At 46.1% G+C, this 17138-nt stretch overlaps 1 protein-coding gene across 1 annotated transcript in view; it reads left to right on the top strand.

Moving 5' to 3' along the window:
- Positions 1–17138, top strand: part of LOC146829567 (cysteine-rich hydrophobic domain-containing protein 2-like) — a 221695-nt gene that overhangs the window by 66954 nt on the left and 137603 nt on the right. The window contains exon 3 of the mRNA XM_085608271.1: positions 8406–8561. Coding sequence (XP_085464397.1) covers positions 8406–8561 — 156 coding nt within the window. The remainder of the gene's footprint in view (positions 1–8405; positions 8562–17138) is intronic.

The raw sequence follows: 17138 nt of genomic DNA, 5'->3' as shown, positions 1-17138 counted from the left end.
AAGCGCACTACATACCCGTGAGGGTCTCAAGACGCTGGGGGGTGGTGGTATGGGCGCTACTGATCGAACAGCCAGGTCTTGAGTGTTCTCCTGAAGGTCAGCAGGTCTTGGGTCTGCCGTAGGCTCAGTGGGAGGGTGTTCCATGTTTTGGCGGTGAGGTGGGAGAAGGATCTCCCGCCGGTGGTAGTTCTTGGGATGCGCGGGACGGTGGCTAGTGAGAGGTCGGCGGAGCGTAGCTGGCGGTTGGGGATGTAGAAGGAGAGACGTCTGTTGAGGTAGGGAGGACCGGTCTTGTGGAGTGCCTTGTATGCGTGGATGAGGTGCTTGAAGGATATCCTCTTGTTGACGGGGAGCCAGTGCAGGTTTCTCAGGTGGGGAGTGTTGTGGCTGTGGCGTGGTATGTCGAGAATCAGTCGTGCCGAGGCGTTTTGGATGCGTGGTAGTCGTTTGATGAGCTTGGTCGGGGCTCCCGCGTAGAGAGCGTTTCCGTAGTAGAGTCTGCTGCTGACAAGGGCCTGGGTGACTGTCTTTCTTGTATCTGTTGGGATCCATTTGTACATCTTGCGGAGCATGCGGAGGGTGTTGAAGCAGCAGGAGGAGGAGACGGCGTTGACTTGCTTGGTCATTGAGAGCATTGAGTCGAGGATGATTCCCAGGTTGCGTGCGTGGTCTGTGGGTTTCGGGGCTGTCCCCAGTGCCGTCGGCCACCAGGAGTCGTCCCAGGCTGAAGGGTTGGAGCCGAGGATGAGTACCTCCATCTTGTCCGACTTCAGTTTCAGGCGGCTGATCTTCATCCAGTTGGCGACGGCCTTCATTCCTTCGTGGAGGTTGGCTTTGGCAGTGATGGGGTCCTTGGTGAGGGAGAGGATCAGTTGAGTGTCGTCGGCGTAGGAGATTATGCTGAGGTCGTGCTGTCGGGCGACGTGTGCAAGTGGGGTCATGTAGATGTTGAACAGTGTTGGGCTGAGGGAGGATCCCTGGGGTACTCCGCAGATGATCTCGGAGGCTTCGGATCGGAATGGGGGGAGGCGGACGCTCTGGGTTCTGCCTGAGAGGAAGGATGTGGTCCATTCCAGAGCCTTGTCTCGGATCCCTGCGGCGTGGAGGCGTGCTCATAGTGTGCAGTGGCAGACGGTGTCGAAGGCGGCAAACAGTCTAGGAGGATGAGTGCTGCGGTCTCACCGTTGTGCATCAGGGTCCTGATGTCGTCGGTGGTGGCGATGAGGGCGGTCTTGGTGCTGTGGTTGCTGCGGAACCCTGACTGGGAAGGGACCAGGATTCTGTTTTCTTCGAGGTATCGGGTTAGCTGTCTGTTGACGATCTTCTTGATGACCTTGGCCGGGAACGGGAGCAGAGAGATGGGCCGGAAGTTCTTGAGGTCTCTTGGGTCTGCCTTGGGTTTTTTGAGTAGGGCGTTGATCTCTGCGTGTTTCCAGCTCTCTGGGAAGGTCGCGGTCTCGAGGGAGAGGTTGATGATGTTGCGCAGGTGGGGTGCGATGGAGCTGCTTGCTTTGTTGAAAACGTGGTGTGGGAATGGGTCTGACGGAAAGCCGGAGTGGATTGTGCTCATGGTCTTGATGGTGTCATCGATGCTCACGTTGGCCCAGGCTAGCAGGGGGTCGTGGTCGATGATGTGAGGAGAGTCTGTTGTGTTGCTGTCTGTTGGGGCTGTCTGGGTGTTGAAGCTGTCATGGATGTCTGCTATCTTGCAGTGGAAGAAAGTGGCGAGGGAGTCGCACAGGGCTTGCGACGGCAAGATGTTGTTGGTGTTGGAGCTGGGGTTGGAGAGTTCCTTCACAATGTTGAAGAGCTCCTTGCTGTCGTGTGCATTGTTGTCGAGGCGGTCTTTGAAGGAGGTCTTCTTGGCAGCTGTGATGAGGTGGTGGTGGTTGCGGATGGCGTCCTTGTGTGCTGCGTGGCTGTCCGGGGTCTGTTCACTGTGCTGTTTCTTCTCTAGCTTCCGGTAAGCTTGCTTGGAGGCTAGGAGTTCTGGGGTGAACCAGCTGGCCCTCTTGCTGGTGTCTCTGTAGGGGGGTTTCTTCAGCGGAGCAAGGGTGTTGGCGCAGTCCTCGATCCAACGTCGTCGGTGTTGGAGGGTACGGTGGGTGGGCTGAGAGCGAGGTTTGCATTTAGTTGATCTTCGGTGATTTTGCTCCAGCTGCGGCGGGGGATCTGTTGGGTGCGGTGGTGTGTGGTGGGGTTCTGGAAGGTGAAGTGGAACAGTGGTGTGGTTGAAGGAGAAGTGCGGGCTTGAGGAGAAGACTGGGTCGAGCGTGTGGCCGACGGAGTGGGTGGGCGAAGTGACGAGTTGCCTCAGTCCGAGGTTGGCGAGGTTATCGATCAGGGTTGTGGTGTTGCTGTCGTTGTTCTCAAGGTGAAAGTTCAGGTCTCCGAGGAGGATGTAGTCAGTGGAGGTCAGGGCGTGTGTGCTGATGGTGTCGGCGATGGAGTCGCTGAACTGGGGGCAGGGTCCGGGGGTCGGTAGACGAGGGTGCCTCTGAGGGTGGAGTTGGGGTCTTTGTGGATCTGGAAATGCATGTGTTTGGCGGTGCTGAGAGTGTCGTTGGTGCTAGTCGAGACCCTGATGCTGTTCTTGTGGACGATGACGATTCCTCCTCCGACTCCGATGGTGCGGTCTCTGCAGGTGATCTTCTAGCCGTCTGGGATGGCTATGGCTATGTCGGGTGTGGAGGAGTCGTTCATCCACGTCTCTGTCAGGAAGGCGACGTCCGGGGATGTTGTGTCGAGCAGGTCCCAGAGCTCGATGACGTGTTTGCGTGCGGAGCGGGTGTTCATTAGTATGCATCGGAGGTGGTTGAGGTCTTTTTTGGTGAGAGATTCGTCGGCTCTGAGGCTGGTGTAGCTGCAGATCCGGCAGGTGAAGGGACCGTGTGTGCATTTCGGGGCGGCCTTGAAGCAGGTGTGGGTCCATCCGGAGTTGAGAGCAGGCAGAGTGCTGGCATCGTAGTGGCGGCGATCCTTGTGGCGGATGCGGGGACCAGGGGTTCTGGTGCTGGCCACGGTCCAGGCTCAGACAGCGACGCGGTGGTGGGGGCAGCGTATGGGTAGTCAGGGGGGCGGGGACGCAGCGGCGGGAGCGATGCGGGACGACGAAGGGCACAGAAGGCAAAAAGGCACAAAATTAGAGGGGCAACGAGTGTTACAGAAGGCAAAAAGGCACACAATTAGGGGGGCAACAAGTGTTACAGATGTACAAAGTTACAGAAATACGGGGGCAGCGAATGGAACAGAAGTCAAAACGGGCACAGGGTTACCGGGGCAACGAGGGAACGAGGGAACAGAAAGCAAAACGGGCAGAGAGACACGGGTGCAGCGAGGGGAACAGAGGGAAAACCGGGCAGAGAGACACGGGGGCAGCGAGGGGAACAGAGGGGAAAAAACGGGCACAGAGCAAGTACAGGCAGCGGGGGAGGACAGAGAACAGCAGTTACAGACACAACAATGACGGAAAAGGCAGTACAGGCAATACAGTGAGAACAAACCTACCTATGGCCTACCACTGGCCACCAGGGATGAGGCGCAGGTGGTAGCCTGCAGGTGGTGGAGGGCCTCGAACTTCCTCAGCAGTGGCAGCTGGGGCAGACACACAGGTGGTGCTGTGCAGAGGGGGAGCGACCTACCAGGTAGGATCAAGGCTTCAGAGTAAGGAACTCTAGGAAGTACCCAACAGGCGCTGGAACAAGTAATGACCTATTGGTATATGGAAACAAGGAACTAGGATTCAGAGAAAGGAACTCAAGGCTATACCAAACAGGTACTGGAATGAGTAAAGCCCTGGTGCTATGGAAACTGGAACAAGGAATTCAAAAATTTACTCACCAGGCACTGGAACAAGTATTGCCCTGCTGGTACATGGGATAAACATAGGAATTCAGAACAAGGAAATAAAGGGACCACTGCCAACTCAGCGAACCCGTGATCAGAAGCCCAAAAGGGAAAATACAGATATCGGGCTAGAAGGGAAGTTGAGATTTGAGAAACACATAAGCACTGCCCAGGGGAGTCACAGGAGATTAGGAAAGTAGTAGCAGGAATCGGGAACCCAGCTCAAGGTTTCAAGGGTTCAGCAGTGCAGGCAACTGAAGCTCTCTGTCTGAATGATGGCAGGAAGCAACCAGTAGGCAGAACGAAAATCCAGAGTGGAAAATGGATCTGATTTAGTTCCGTAATATGACCAGAATTCATGCAATGGAGCACATGGACATGATGGAAGAGGTAAAACAGAGTTCTGTGTATAAAATGATTCACCACAGTCTCCTCTCCAGATCTTATGGTAAGGTAAGGCGTACAAGTACCATAATGGATTACTGGTTGATAAGTAAACGCTGTCATGGAATTTGGAGTGGATATGATTTCCAAGATGATTTGAATACTTAAGTTCAGCACAGGTTTCAAACCAGCATTCATGATGACAACAGGCTCACAGAAGGCCCTCATGCAGCGCCACCCGATGGTAGGATCCTGACACAACTTGAAAGTATTATCCAAGTCACTGACTTATGAAAGCCATTTCTCTGATTTTTAAGACACTTATTAACATCTCACCAGATAAGTTAAAACTACTTAAAATGAGGTTGAAAATTGATGTGAGAATAATTGAAGAAGCTGAGTGGGATCAAGCTGTGCTACATCTGAGAGAAGTTTTTCAGTCAGGCTTGGCTTTAGAATATTCAAATTTTTGGGGCGCTAGATAGCCCGCACTGATATGGCCACACCTTGATGCAGCTCCGCTGACCGTGAGTAAAAATCCTCACAATATCCTGCGTTTTGGTAGACACTGAGAACTACCATGCACAAATTGAATGAAGTAATAGACCATATTAACCTCCGTCTAGACCACATTGCCACCAATTTAGATAATCATGCGACACACCTAACAAAAGCTAAACAAAGAATATCGACTACGGAAGACACCATGCAATCTATAAGCACTAAGTGCCTCAACATGTAAAAAGTGCTTGCGGTGATACAAGCGAAGAATGCGTACTTGGAAGCGCACTCCAGACGAAGTAGCCTGCGCATTACAGGGATTCCATAATCGATAAACACAGGCAAAATGGAGGAATATGTAGAGCATATGTTGAAAGAAGTGTTCGGCTCAGATAATCTCTCACACATACTGGTGGTGGATAGCGCCCACTGAACCCTACTGGCGCAACCAGGTCCAGCCATCACTGAGACGCCGATAATTGCAGAATATTAAACTACAGGGACAGAGACCATCTAGCACGAAAATGCCAAAACATCACATACTAAGGTAATACTGTGTCATTCTATCAGGACTTTACGACTAATGTTCAAGCTGCCCGAAAGTAATATCTACCAGTGAAAAAGAAATTGCATGCAGCCGAAATTCCATATGCAATGTTCTACCCGGCCCGACTGTGCATTGACTACCAAGGTAAAATGAAAATCTTCACAATGTCAAGAATCACGTACCTGTGCCAAGACTTCCACGGGAGCAGAAGGTAGTTCCCAATTCCCTAACCACTCTGTTAGCAACAATCACATTGATCTGTTACCAAACACCATAGAGGGAGAAAGGGTGATGAGGGAATAGAGAGACTGCCGCAGAAGGAGCTTGCTGTCTTGCTATGTTTCTTACTGGTACCTCCTCACTTCACTTTTGGACTGGTAGTGTTTATCACATCAGCACCTGTTAACAAATAGGCATACAACAACTGTCACTTTTCTGTACTGACGTTTACCTTGAATTTCTGCTCTTTTCTAGCCCACTCCCAATTAAGTATATCCCTGTTTACCTTCCTCTCTCTGTGAACTAGCTGCTCTCTTCATGCTAATATGTAGGATATTAAATTGTCGAAGTTGCAGTAATTATTAGTGGAGCACCGGGTATCTGCTAAGATATACTTTCTTTTATATTGTCCTTCACTGCTTCTCTCATCGTTATATTAACACTAATGCCTTATTTTATGTTCCATCTTTTACTTAGTAATGCAAATTTCTTCAGAATGACTTGCAATAGAAGGAAGTCTTTAGTACTTTCGAGCAAGTCTTTTTCCAATTGACAGTTAAGTGTAGGCAAAACTAGGAAATTCCAGCGAGAGAATTATTGCATACTCTCTGTTCAGTAGTCCAAGGGACATTTATGAAAATGTTCAAGATCTGGAACAAGGCTCAGTATTCCCTTATCTCCAAAACTCAACTCAGAAATGAAGTGTGTCTCTGTCACTTCAAAGAGACACTATCAAAAGCTTGACTCATTTTAATTAGAAGGGTCGTCATGCGCATGACCATACAAATATTTGCGCTACTCTAATCTTCCAGTTATTCAATTGATCGTGCCCGCTGAAAAGACAAAGTACTCAAGGAGAAAGTTTTCCCTCATGAACGTGCGCGCGATAACTGCTGACTCCGCTCTGCGACAGAAAAGACTAGACTGTCAACCGCAGACAGATCTGCACCTGCGGCTGCCATCTTTATGCTACTGCACCAATTGAATCCCGATCTCAAGGTGGCTGCGGTACTTATAGATGCCGCCAAAACCTTCAACTCTATAGAATGGCCCTATATCTTCCCAATTTTAGCACGCATGGAAATTCTGGAGGCCTGGGTGCTTTTATTGTACACCGCCACGGTTGCTCCGGTACGGATCAATGGACACACACCAGGCCCACTGTACATGTATCGTGGTACAAGACAGGATGTCCGCTGTCCCCAATCCTATTTTACCTGGCCCTAGAACCACTTGCCAGTAAAATTCGGCAACAATATAAAAGCGCAGCGCTGAGATTCCAACAGAGAACGATTGGCATCTCTCTAAATATGGGCAACATGGCCCTATATGTCCGGAACCCTATGCAAAACCTAGCACCTCTGCTTAGAGAATACATGAAATTCGAGGGATACTCGGGACTTGGCATTAACTGGTCCAAAATCTGTAATATTGCCTCAACATGGTCCACAGCGCCACATGCTTTGAATTGCCGGTTAGTGGAGCACAGACTTAGTGAAATATCTAGGGGTGTGGATATACAGAGACCCTCAATACTGATTAGTGAGAACTATGGGAGAGCACTGGACAATCTTGAAAATCTCCCTAGCTGACAGAGTGGCTCTCATGAAAATGGTTATAGTGCCCCGCTTCCTATATCTTTTCAGTAACATACCCATAGTCCTGCCCAATCCTGTGTTTCAAAACGCTGCGGACACATCTGATCACACTAGCCTGGGCGGGCAAACTTCCATGTATTAAGTGGGACACTATGACACTCCCATTTGAGCAGGGTGGATTTGAAGCGCCTGTTATGCACTTATATTATCTCTGCGCCCAAGCACAGTATGCACACTACTGGCACCACCCACAAACATACTTGCCTCACTTGGCTGTTAAGGAGGAGGCTGCACACACAATACCACTCTGATACATATTGATACACAAGCGTGCGACTGTAAACTGCCCTGAAATCAACACGATTCACTGCACAATAGCTGCCTGGGGGAGAACTAGGAGTGAGTCAAAGCAGAGGGTGTCTGGTGGCTGAGGGACACAATGTAAAGTGTGGTGTACTTGTATGCTCCACGGTTAAAAGTAATGTATTTAACAACAACAAAAAGGAATAACTGTCTACCACTCCTGACCTTTGGACACGTCCTGTGACATTTTACCACAAAGTGCTTGTTCCTTGGCACTTTACAGTACCTTGATAAAGAAGAATTACAGCACAGAGCAGTAGTTACATTACATTGCATCACAAACATGTTTGGTTTTGCTTATTAACTTCTAAGTGGATACCTTTCCTTTGGCTAATTTCACTGTAAGATGGAATGACTGTGACATGCCCTCTCCTTATTGTGCCTTTTGTGGGTGTGTGATGGTGAGTCTGAGGCCTATTTCCTCCTGCTCTGTCCAATTTACACCACGTTTAAACATGGCTACTGCCTTCTCTGCATCAGTTGGTCATCAGAACTGTTAATTTGGCAGTGCTTACAGACGACACATTGGGACTCATCTTACTCAGTACCTAAATATATCCCTTCTGTAGTTTTGAATGACATGAAAGAAAATATATTGCAAATGAACCACCTGAACTCTTTAAAGAACTGGAAAATTATGTGCCGTTTGAGATTGACATCATATTGATTTAATGACAATCTCCTTGTTACTGAACTAGTTTCATTAAATATGTTGTTATAATGAATACTGAATGATTTCGTGATTGCATACTTTTTTTAATTATTATTTTAACATTCTTCTAAATAAAAATATTTTTAAGGGTAATGGTTTCTATATCAAGGTTGTACTTTATCAATCAAAGCTGTTAAAATCGTGTGTGGATTTTTTTTTGTAAATATGCCCTCTAATATACTATCTTGCACATGTTCACTAGTGACTAACACTCTATATACTCTTGTTATTGCAGGTTGCACCAGAAGAATTTAAGACCAGTATTGGCAGAGTAAATGCATGTTTAAAAAAAAACCTGCCTGTCAATGTAAAATGGCTGCTGTGCGGCTGTCTGTGCTGCTGTTGCACATTGGGGTGCAGCCTGTGGCCTGTTATTTGTCTTAACAAAAGAGTAAGTATCTGGTGAACCTATGATGATTATTGATTTATGGCACTTCTTTTTTAATATATGTGGAGATCTATAGAAAGTGAAGCAATGCAGCCTTTATTTGATTTTATACCGCTTTCAGATTTTTTTTCTGTAGATACACCCACATAGTAATGAAATCAGTAGCATTTCACATTTTGAGTCACTAGTATATGGACTCTAAATATTTGGATATATATATATTTAGACATATATATAATTTGTACATTCAAAATGTATATCATCCTTTCGCCTTTCAAGTATGTGATGTTTAAAGATTTTCTGAATCTAGAGTTACTGCAGATTCTGAAAATATTTAAATGACACGTGCTCTATTGAAGACTGATTACGCCGGCTGTGGTTTGTATAAAGTACCTTGGGGCTCAACGGTAAAGCCTTCTTTCCCCCAGTACAACAGTGTGCACTAAAAATACATACATGACTTGCACAGGACATTGTGGCAGTCACTTCTGTTAATATATATATATATATATGGGTAAAATACACCCTGCCATACATTATAAGTCACCAAGGAGTTCCATGACCATATGGCAGAATGAGGCGGAAGGCTGAGTTCCCTTATAAGGTTAGGAAACTCCGAGGTGACTTGCGGTATCCTTCTAATGTATGGCAGGGAATACTTTATTCCTTATAATCAGGACCACTGGAATGATGCGATTGTTCGGGTCGCATGATTGTAGATTTGCCACATTTGCCATATAATCCATCATGTGCCGCATAATCTGCAGTTTTTAACAAAAGAATTCCTAGCTCAAAAGGTTCAAAAGTTACAAAAAATGCAGCTACACATATTGCCTTGCTATGGAAGCCCTTTGCAAAGTTTAACTGGTCATCATTTTATTTTGCTTATTACTATATATGGGTGTTAAAACGGGTGCTAATGAGGTATAACCAGTGCCCAGACAGTGTAAATAAGTTTCAAAATCACTAAATAATGAATTAATACTATCACAAAAAGTGCCGCATAATTTCCCTTTTCTTGCCGCATGATTTACTCAACCCTGCCACATACTTTGACCGTTCCGTGCTGCATAATTCCAGTGGCCCTGTTTATAATACATGGTCATACCATCACCTTTCCCACAAACCACTTAAATCATCGGTCTGTAGCTCCTTCGTATAAGAGAGAGCATGTATGCAACCACGAACAATAAAAATAGAATCACAGAAAGTGTATTTCAATATCAAACACAAAAAAAAGCTGTGAGATCATCGTTGCAAAAAGATATTAGAGTCAGTTTCATACACGTCATTACAAAACACGAAGTAGAAACATACAGAAATATTCTAACTTTCCTATAATTACGTTAAGAGTGTTACCATGAGTCTCCCAATTCAAATTGTCATTGTACAACTCGAAAAACAGAGCAGAAGAAAGAAAAAAAAGTTTTGTTTTCCCAGTTTAAACAACTGCTATATTTATGCTCTCTGGTCTGACCTGCCTCTCCCCTCGGCTGCTGGCAGCAGGCATTGTGACGTTGTAACTTCACTGTAAATAAGTTATTACAGTTGACTTATGACATAATTTCTTTATAATTGATGACCTAGTGTGTCACAAGTCACTGATTATAAAGGAATTAGAGACAGGCTTTAACTACAGGGATTGCAGTATCCCATTTATTATAGAGTTATAGTGATTTGCAGTTGATTACCCAGGTCACAGATTTCCACCCCTAAACCCTTTGTGCCTCTTTTTAGAACATTGTTCTGCATCCCTGTTTCTTACATCACATTCTCTGAGTTAACTGTCAGCTGGCCAGATCTCTAGGTCATGCTGAGTTATAAACAGCCTAATAAGATGCCTTTCCAGATTTGCTTACTATAAAGTCATAAATAAGTTAATCTTACTTTTCTATATTTTTGATGAAGGGCGTCCGTTTATGTGAGCCAAGATTAAGATGTTTCTTTCTAAGTCATAACTAGGTGACAAAGAAAAAGTCTGAGATTGAATGTTTTCTATGGTTCATAACAACAGAATAATTGAGCAAAGTGTGTCACTGGCTGTGCATGGGCTGAGAAGATAATTGTTGTAATCTCTAATCTATATGTTCGTAATGGTACAGTCCACCCCCCTCTCTGCCAGCCTCTGTTGGTACGGCTGTAAAGAGAGGTTACAGTAGAATGTTGATAACAAAGTATTCTATGTTCAGGAGAGCGGATGACTAGAATAAACTGAGTCTCTCTTACCTCGTGTCTGGTGGCTCATTCTTCATTATAATACTGGCGACGTACTGCGGAGGGGGCAGCTGGTCATCTCCCCTTTGGTTTCATCTCTCCTGTATTTGGATCAAGTGTGGAACGGACTTTGTCCTGATCATTTTGCTTCATGGGGTGTTGAAGCTTATAGTCTGTTGAACTCTGCAGTGCTGTGCGGACTTTTCCTCATTGTATCGCACAGCCTTCACGGAGCTTGTCAAGTTAGAGGAGGTGTATTCCGGAACAGCCGATCAGCCTGATTCCTTCCACGGGAGTCTTCCCTCAGTCCTGAGGCTGCTGTACATTTTTCGTCACCCTATATGCTGTATGCTGGGCTGGTGGTTACCGCGGTGCTGTGGTGTCTTCGGCGGAGTGCAGGCGCCTCCGGGAGTCGCTGGTTGCTGTGTGTCAAGATTTCTGTCAGCTCAGGCGGTTTCCAGTCAGCTGGTATCGGGGAGGCGTCGTCTTCCTGAAGTTGCTCGGCCCCGCCTCCGGCATCGTATTGCCGGCGCACCAGTCCTTCGAGAGCCGGTCGGCAGCCTCCAGATCCTGCTACGAATTCCCCGCCTCTGGCATCGTTTTTGCCGGCGCATCAGTCTTCAGAGAGCCGGTCGACAACCTCCAGATTCTGCTACGATCCTTGTGACAAGTAAGATCTATCCTTGTCTGCCCTCAGCGAGAGCTATTTCTGTCACTGTGATAGGCACACATGGTGCGTGCCTTCCATTAAAGTTTCATCCGTTTTTCCACACTCTACACTGTGATACGCACACATGGGGCGCGCATCACTACTTTCTAGAGTTAAACTGTGATCCTATGCACACGGAAACGCACTCACCTCCGGGGATGCTATACTCATCCCGGTGTTGTTAAAGTCTACACTGTGATACGCACACACTGTGCGTGTTTACCTTACCCGCATTCTAGGGTGTTCTTCGTTCTGTGGTGCGCTCACATTGGGTGTGCAGGTTACCACCTTTACGTGTGGTGCTTTGGAAGTGTGGTGCTCATCCAATCTCTCCACTTACTCCGCCTTGTGTCAACTTGGTCGTGTATATCTGCTCCTTTCTCTAAAGGTCTGGGTAGTGTTCAGGTGCCCCCTAACCAAGATAAATCATACAAGTTACAAGATGGGTACACCTGGCATGAGTCAACCACCATCATTTTTAAATGACTGTGGCGATCCAGAAATCCATTGGAAAGATTGGACAAAGCTGTTTGAATCTTATTTAATTGCTATGGGGGGAGAAAGGTTCTCTCCGTTGCGCAAACAGCATATTCTCTTACATAATTTGGGTGTTCAAGGACGCAAAGTCTATGAAACTTTACCTGAGCCTGAGTTGGATGAGGAGGATGACGCTGATGTGTACGACATCACTCTGATGAAGTTGGAGCTTCACTATGGTGACAAGGTCAATGTGGTGCTTGAACGCCACAAATTCTTTAGCCGTGTGCAAGGGAAGGGTGAATCGATTAATAATTACATAGCTGCCCTTAGAGGACTAACACAATTGTGTGACTTTGGTGACCTCAACGATTCCTTGATTAGAGATCAACTTGTTAGGTGTACAAACAGTGGGAAGGTTCAAGAAAAGTTGCTCGCAAAAAACCCATCCTTGAAGGATGCCATTTCTATTGCGCAACCCATTGAGCATACCGCTAAATGTGTAAGAGAGATGAAAGTTAAAGAGGAGGTAGTGGCGCCCATTCAGTGTGAAGGGTTTGAAGGTGAGGTATTTAAAGTGAACAATAGAGAAGGCGTTAAAAGTATACCCACCAGCAAGGAGGGCCAGAATTTGAAATGCTTCAGGTGTGGCAGCAATAACCACTTGGATAACAGTCCATTTTGTTCGGCACGTGGGGTTTTGTGTAAGAAATGCAATAGAAGAGGACATTTGGCCAGAATATGTAGGGACGGGTTAAGTAACTCTTCTAGGGTTGTTAATCCTAGTGGGAAACCACAGGCAAGATTCATTTTTCAAGTTAAGGACAGCCAAGAAACATCTAAGCCCAACTATGCCAAATGCGTCATACACATTGACAATAAACCCATTGAGGTGTATGCGGACTCGTGTTCACCTTTTACGTTAATAAACCTTACAGACTTTGAGAAATTCCTGGGGTGCAATAAGAGTATGCTTGTTTCTCCCGATATATCTCCTGAGGGGTACACCAGAGACCCCATTCCCCTGGTGGGGATGTTGAGTAGCCACATTGAATTTAAAGGTAGATCCATGGTTGGCAGAGTGTATGTGGTTGAGAGGGGCGAGAACCTTTTGGGATGGCAACACCAGAAGGAACTGGGTATCATCTTAAACCCAAATGACAAGGACCAAGTCATTTTGGTGGACATTCCCACCAGCAACAATCTCCTACAAGACACCTTTCCTGACCTTTTTACAGAGAGGTTGGGAAAATTAAAAGATTTTCAACATAAAATTAAAGTGAGGAAAGGCGCCAAACCTGTGGTTCACAGAGCGCGCCCTGTGCCGTTGCGTCTGAGGTAAGTTCTAAAAAATGAGCTGGATAAGTTGTGTGACATGGGCGTCATCCAACCCATAGACGCATCTGAATGGTTGGCCCCCCCTTGTTCTAGCTTCAAAAGCCAATGGTAAGGGTATCCGCGTCTGCGTGGACTTGCGCAGCCTCAACGACAACATCTGGGTGGAGAGGTTTCCCCTGCCTAATATAAACGAAATGTTGAGCACTATGGGTGTTTTTTCTCGGTCATTGATTTGTCGATGGCCTACCACCAGGTCGAGTTACACCCTGATTCGAGACCTCTGACGGCATTTTCTTCACCGTTTGGGGCCTACATGTTCGTTAGGATGCCGTTCGGCCTTGCATCTGCGGCCTCTATTTTTCAAAAAGTTATGCAACAAGTGTTGGAAGGCATCAAAAACAGCCTCTGTTTTCAGGACGATATACTGATGTACGGGGCAACGGAGGAAGAACATGATGTCATTCTCAACACAGTGTGCCAAAGGTTGTCCAGAGCAGGATTAACTGTGAAACTCGACAAATGCAAAATCAAAGTGACCTCGGTTGATTACTTGGGTCACACAATATCGAAAGATGGTTTCAAACCAAAGTATAGCCTGATTCAAGCCGTCAAGGATGCTCAGAACCCCTCAAACAAAGAGGAGCTGAAATCATTTCTAGGACTAGTCGAGTACATGTCCAAGTATGTAAAAAAAAAATTGCAGACCTGTGTGATGATTTGCGTGAGCTTTTAAAAAAAGACAAAGAATTTGTGTGGGAGGAGAGACACAGCATGGCGGTAAAGTCCATAAAGGAGCGCATCCTAGATTCATCTGCGTTAGGATCGTTCGACCCACGGAAGAAAACCATCCTGACTACGGATGCATCCAACAAAAGTTTGGGTGCGATGCTTTCCCAAAAAGACCAGGGGCGAGATACAATTATAGCTTTTGCGTCACGGTCCCTCAACTCGGCGGAAAAGAACTATTCGGTCATTGAGAGGGAGGCGTTGGCGTGCTTCTGGGCTGTGAACCATTTAAAATTTTTCTTGTGGGGGATACAATTTGTCATACATACTGACCACAAGCCTTTGACTTTTATGTTCTCGTCAAAAAGTGTACATAATAATTTTCCACGCATTTCCAAATGGGTTCTGGGCCTAGAAAACTATTGCTTCAAAGTGGAGTACCTGCCAGGTCCTGAGAATGTAATTGCTGATTATCTGTCTAGGTCTCCACTCTTGGAGTATTCGAGAGAGGAGCAGCTAGATGCTCCCATTTTATCCTTGCATCTCCCTTCATTAACGAAGGAAGAATGGGACACGGGTGTGAAGGAAGACAAAGAGATGGGCATCCTCAAACAGTTCATCCTCAATGGCTGGCCTGAGAACAGTTCACAAGTTCCTGATGTGGTTAAAGACTTTTGGGAGGTGAGGTACGAACTGTCGTTAATGTCAGATGTGATACATCGAGGGATCAGAGCAGTTCCCCCCCCCCCCCCCCCCCCAAAGAATTTGAGGAACAAAATAATCGACTTGGCCCATGAGGGACACTTGGGTAGGAGCCTCACGAAAAACAAGGTCAGGAACTGTTTCTGGTTCCCAAGGATGGACTCCATGATTGAACTCAAAGTCAAGGAATGCATTAGCTGTGCTAATAGTGACAAAAGCAAAATTACACGCAATGCTCCCTTATCCCCTGTTGAGGTTCCGGAGGTTCCATGGACCAAATTAGCAGTTGACATTATTGGTCCTATGGATGTCCTAGGTACTCAAAAGAGGTTTATGTTCGTTCTAGTAGATTACACCTCCCATTGGGTAAATTTTAAATTCACTTCTCATACTACTACGAGCAACCTAATCTCATTTTTGAAGAATGTTTTTGTGTATGAAGGTATTCCAGCAACATTGGTTACAGACAATGGGGTGCAGTTTACCTCCGAGACGATGAATACATTCTTGGGGGATCTAAACATAAAGCACGAAAAAACTGCACTCTATTGCCCAAGAGCTAATGGGCTGGTAGAAAGGGCAAATCTGTTAATTAAAGAACACATTCAATTGGCCATCACCAGTGGGTTCAATGTTGAAGATTCGTTGAGAGAGTGCATCTGGGCATACCGTACCACTCCCAATCTCATCACAGGAGTGTCTCCCTTTGTTTGCTTGAGAGGGAGGGAACCCTGTACCAAAAGGAACCCACACTGGTTGGGAGGGGGAAAAAAGTGGTTCCGGATCTAGTGAAGAGCAAAGAGTTGATATCTCAACATCAACGGAAATACAAAGGTTGGTATGACCAGAGACATGGGGTCAAAGCACAGGAGTACAAGGTCGGTACCACAGTGGCGGTTAAGAAGCCCACACATGTGCAACCGGGTTTAAGCAAGTACCATGCACACCAACGGGTGGTAAAGTATGGAAGGAATGTGGTTCGCCTAGATAATGGTCAGACTTGGAGTAAGGACAGAGTAGTGGCCTCATCTCAATCTTAATGAACTGCTTTCTTAGAGTAGTGATCTCTTCTCAATCGTTATGAGCTGTTTCCTGTTGTTCCCCATATAAGGAGATGTGTTGTAATCTCTAATCTATATGTTCGTAATGGTACAGTCCACCCCCCTCTCTGCCAGCCTCTGTTGGTACGGCTGTAAAGAGAGGTTTCAGTAGAATGTTGATAACGAAGTATTCTATGTTCAGGAGAGCGGATGACTAGAATAAACTGAGTCTCTCTTACCTCGTGTCTGGTGGCTCATTCTTCATTATAACAATAATCCTTGCCGATACTGGGTAAATAGAGGTCTCCTTGAAAAGCCAACTTTGCTTTATGGTGAAAGAAGTAATAAGTACTGGCTGCACAGACGTAGATGTTGTGTGCTAAAAGCTTCAGGTGTTAGATATTCCCTGAGTGGTGAACGGTATCACAGAACTGAGAATGTCTTGTGAACTAAGTCTGGTCCTAGAAAAGAAAATCTACAGTTGGACCAGTAAACACAGGATTGCATTAACCCCTTCAGTGCCCATGACGAGCTGGACTCGTCATGGGCTGCGGTGGCGCTGTGCCCATGACGAGTCCAGCTCGTCATGAACTCCGCCCGCTAATACAAAGCGCGGCACTGGGCGGGGAAAGGGGCGGGCATGCAAGGGGTTAATAGGGCTTGCGGTTGCCCTGTCTGCATTACCACTCCAAAGAGCATCAGAGGATGACGCCGAAATTATCTTCTTTCCTCTTCAGTCTCTGTTTCTCTCCAAGATAGAATTTCTAAATCGCATTCTGCTGTTGAGACATGGATGTTGTCTCCTTTCCTTAAACTTGATCCTTAAAAGATGAACACTTTTCCCCTTCTTTATCATTCATTCATTCCTCCGGTCTTCCTCTGCCAACTCAGTCAACTCTTTTTTACCTCTGCTTGCAACCTTGCTTTGTATTTTATTCTACATTTTCCACATCTGACCTCTTCTGGCTCTAAATTCTCCTGTGTTACACGGAAAATCAGATAGTCTTCACTTTTCTTCTCTGAAAACTTCTCACTTGTCTCTTACTTTCTTCCATTTCTTGTTGGTCATCCTAAGTTCATCACTGCTCCACATAAAATCATTCAATACTCGAGTATCCTTCAGTCTCCTACTTATCACTCACACATATCTATCCATCTTACGCAGCTTAACTGTCTTTTCTCTTTTTCAATTTAGATTTACTTTTTTTGTCTTGGCCTCTTATGTGCTCACCCTTTGAGCCCCTTTTCCGTGCCGGAGGATTTCTCCATAGACTCCTTTTCAAACATTTAGTTTTCGTTCCTTGTCTCTCTTGTCTGTGTCTTGCATCTTAACTATAAGACATATACTGGATATTAGATATGCATCAGCCTCAC

This window comes from Triturus cristatus, chromosome 5_2 (assembly GCF_964204655.1).
Source record: "Triturus cristatus chromosome 5_2, aTriCri1.1, whole genome shotgun sequence".
Taxonomy (NCBI): Eukaryota; Metazoa; Chordata; class Amphibia; order Caudata; family Salamandridae; genus Triturus; species Triturus cristatus.
Note: the sequence above shows the minus strand (reverse complement) of the source record. Positions and strands in the feature narration are given on the sequence as shown.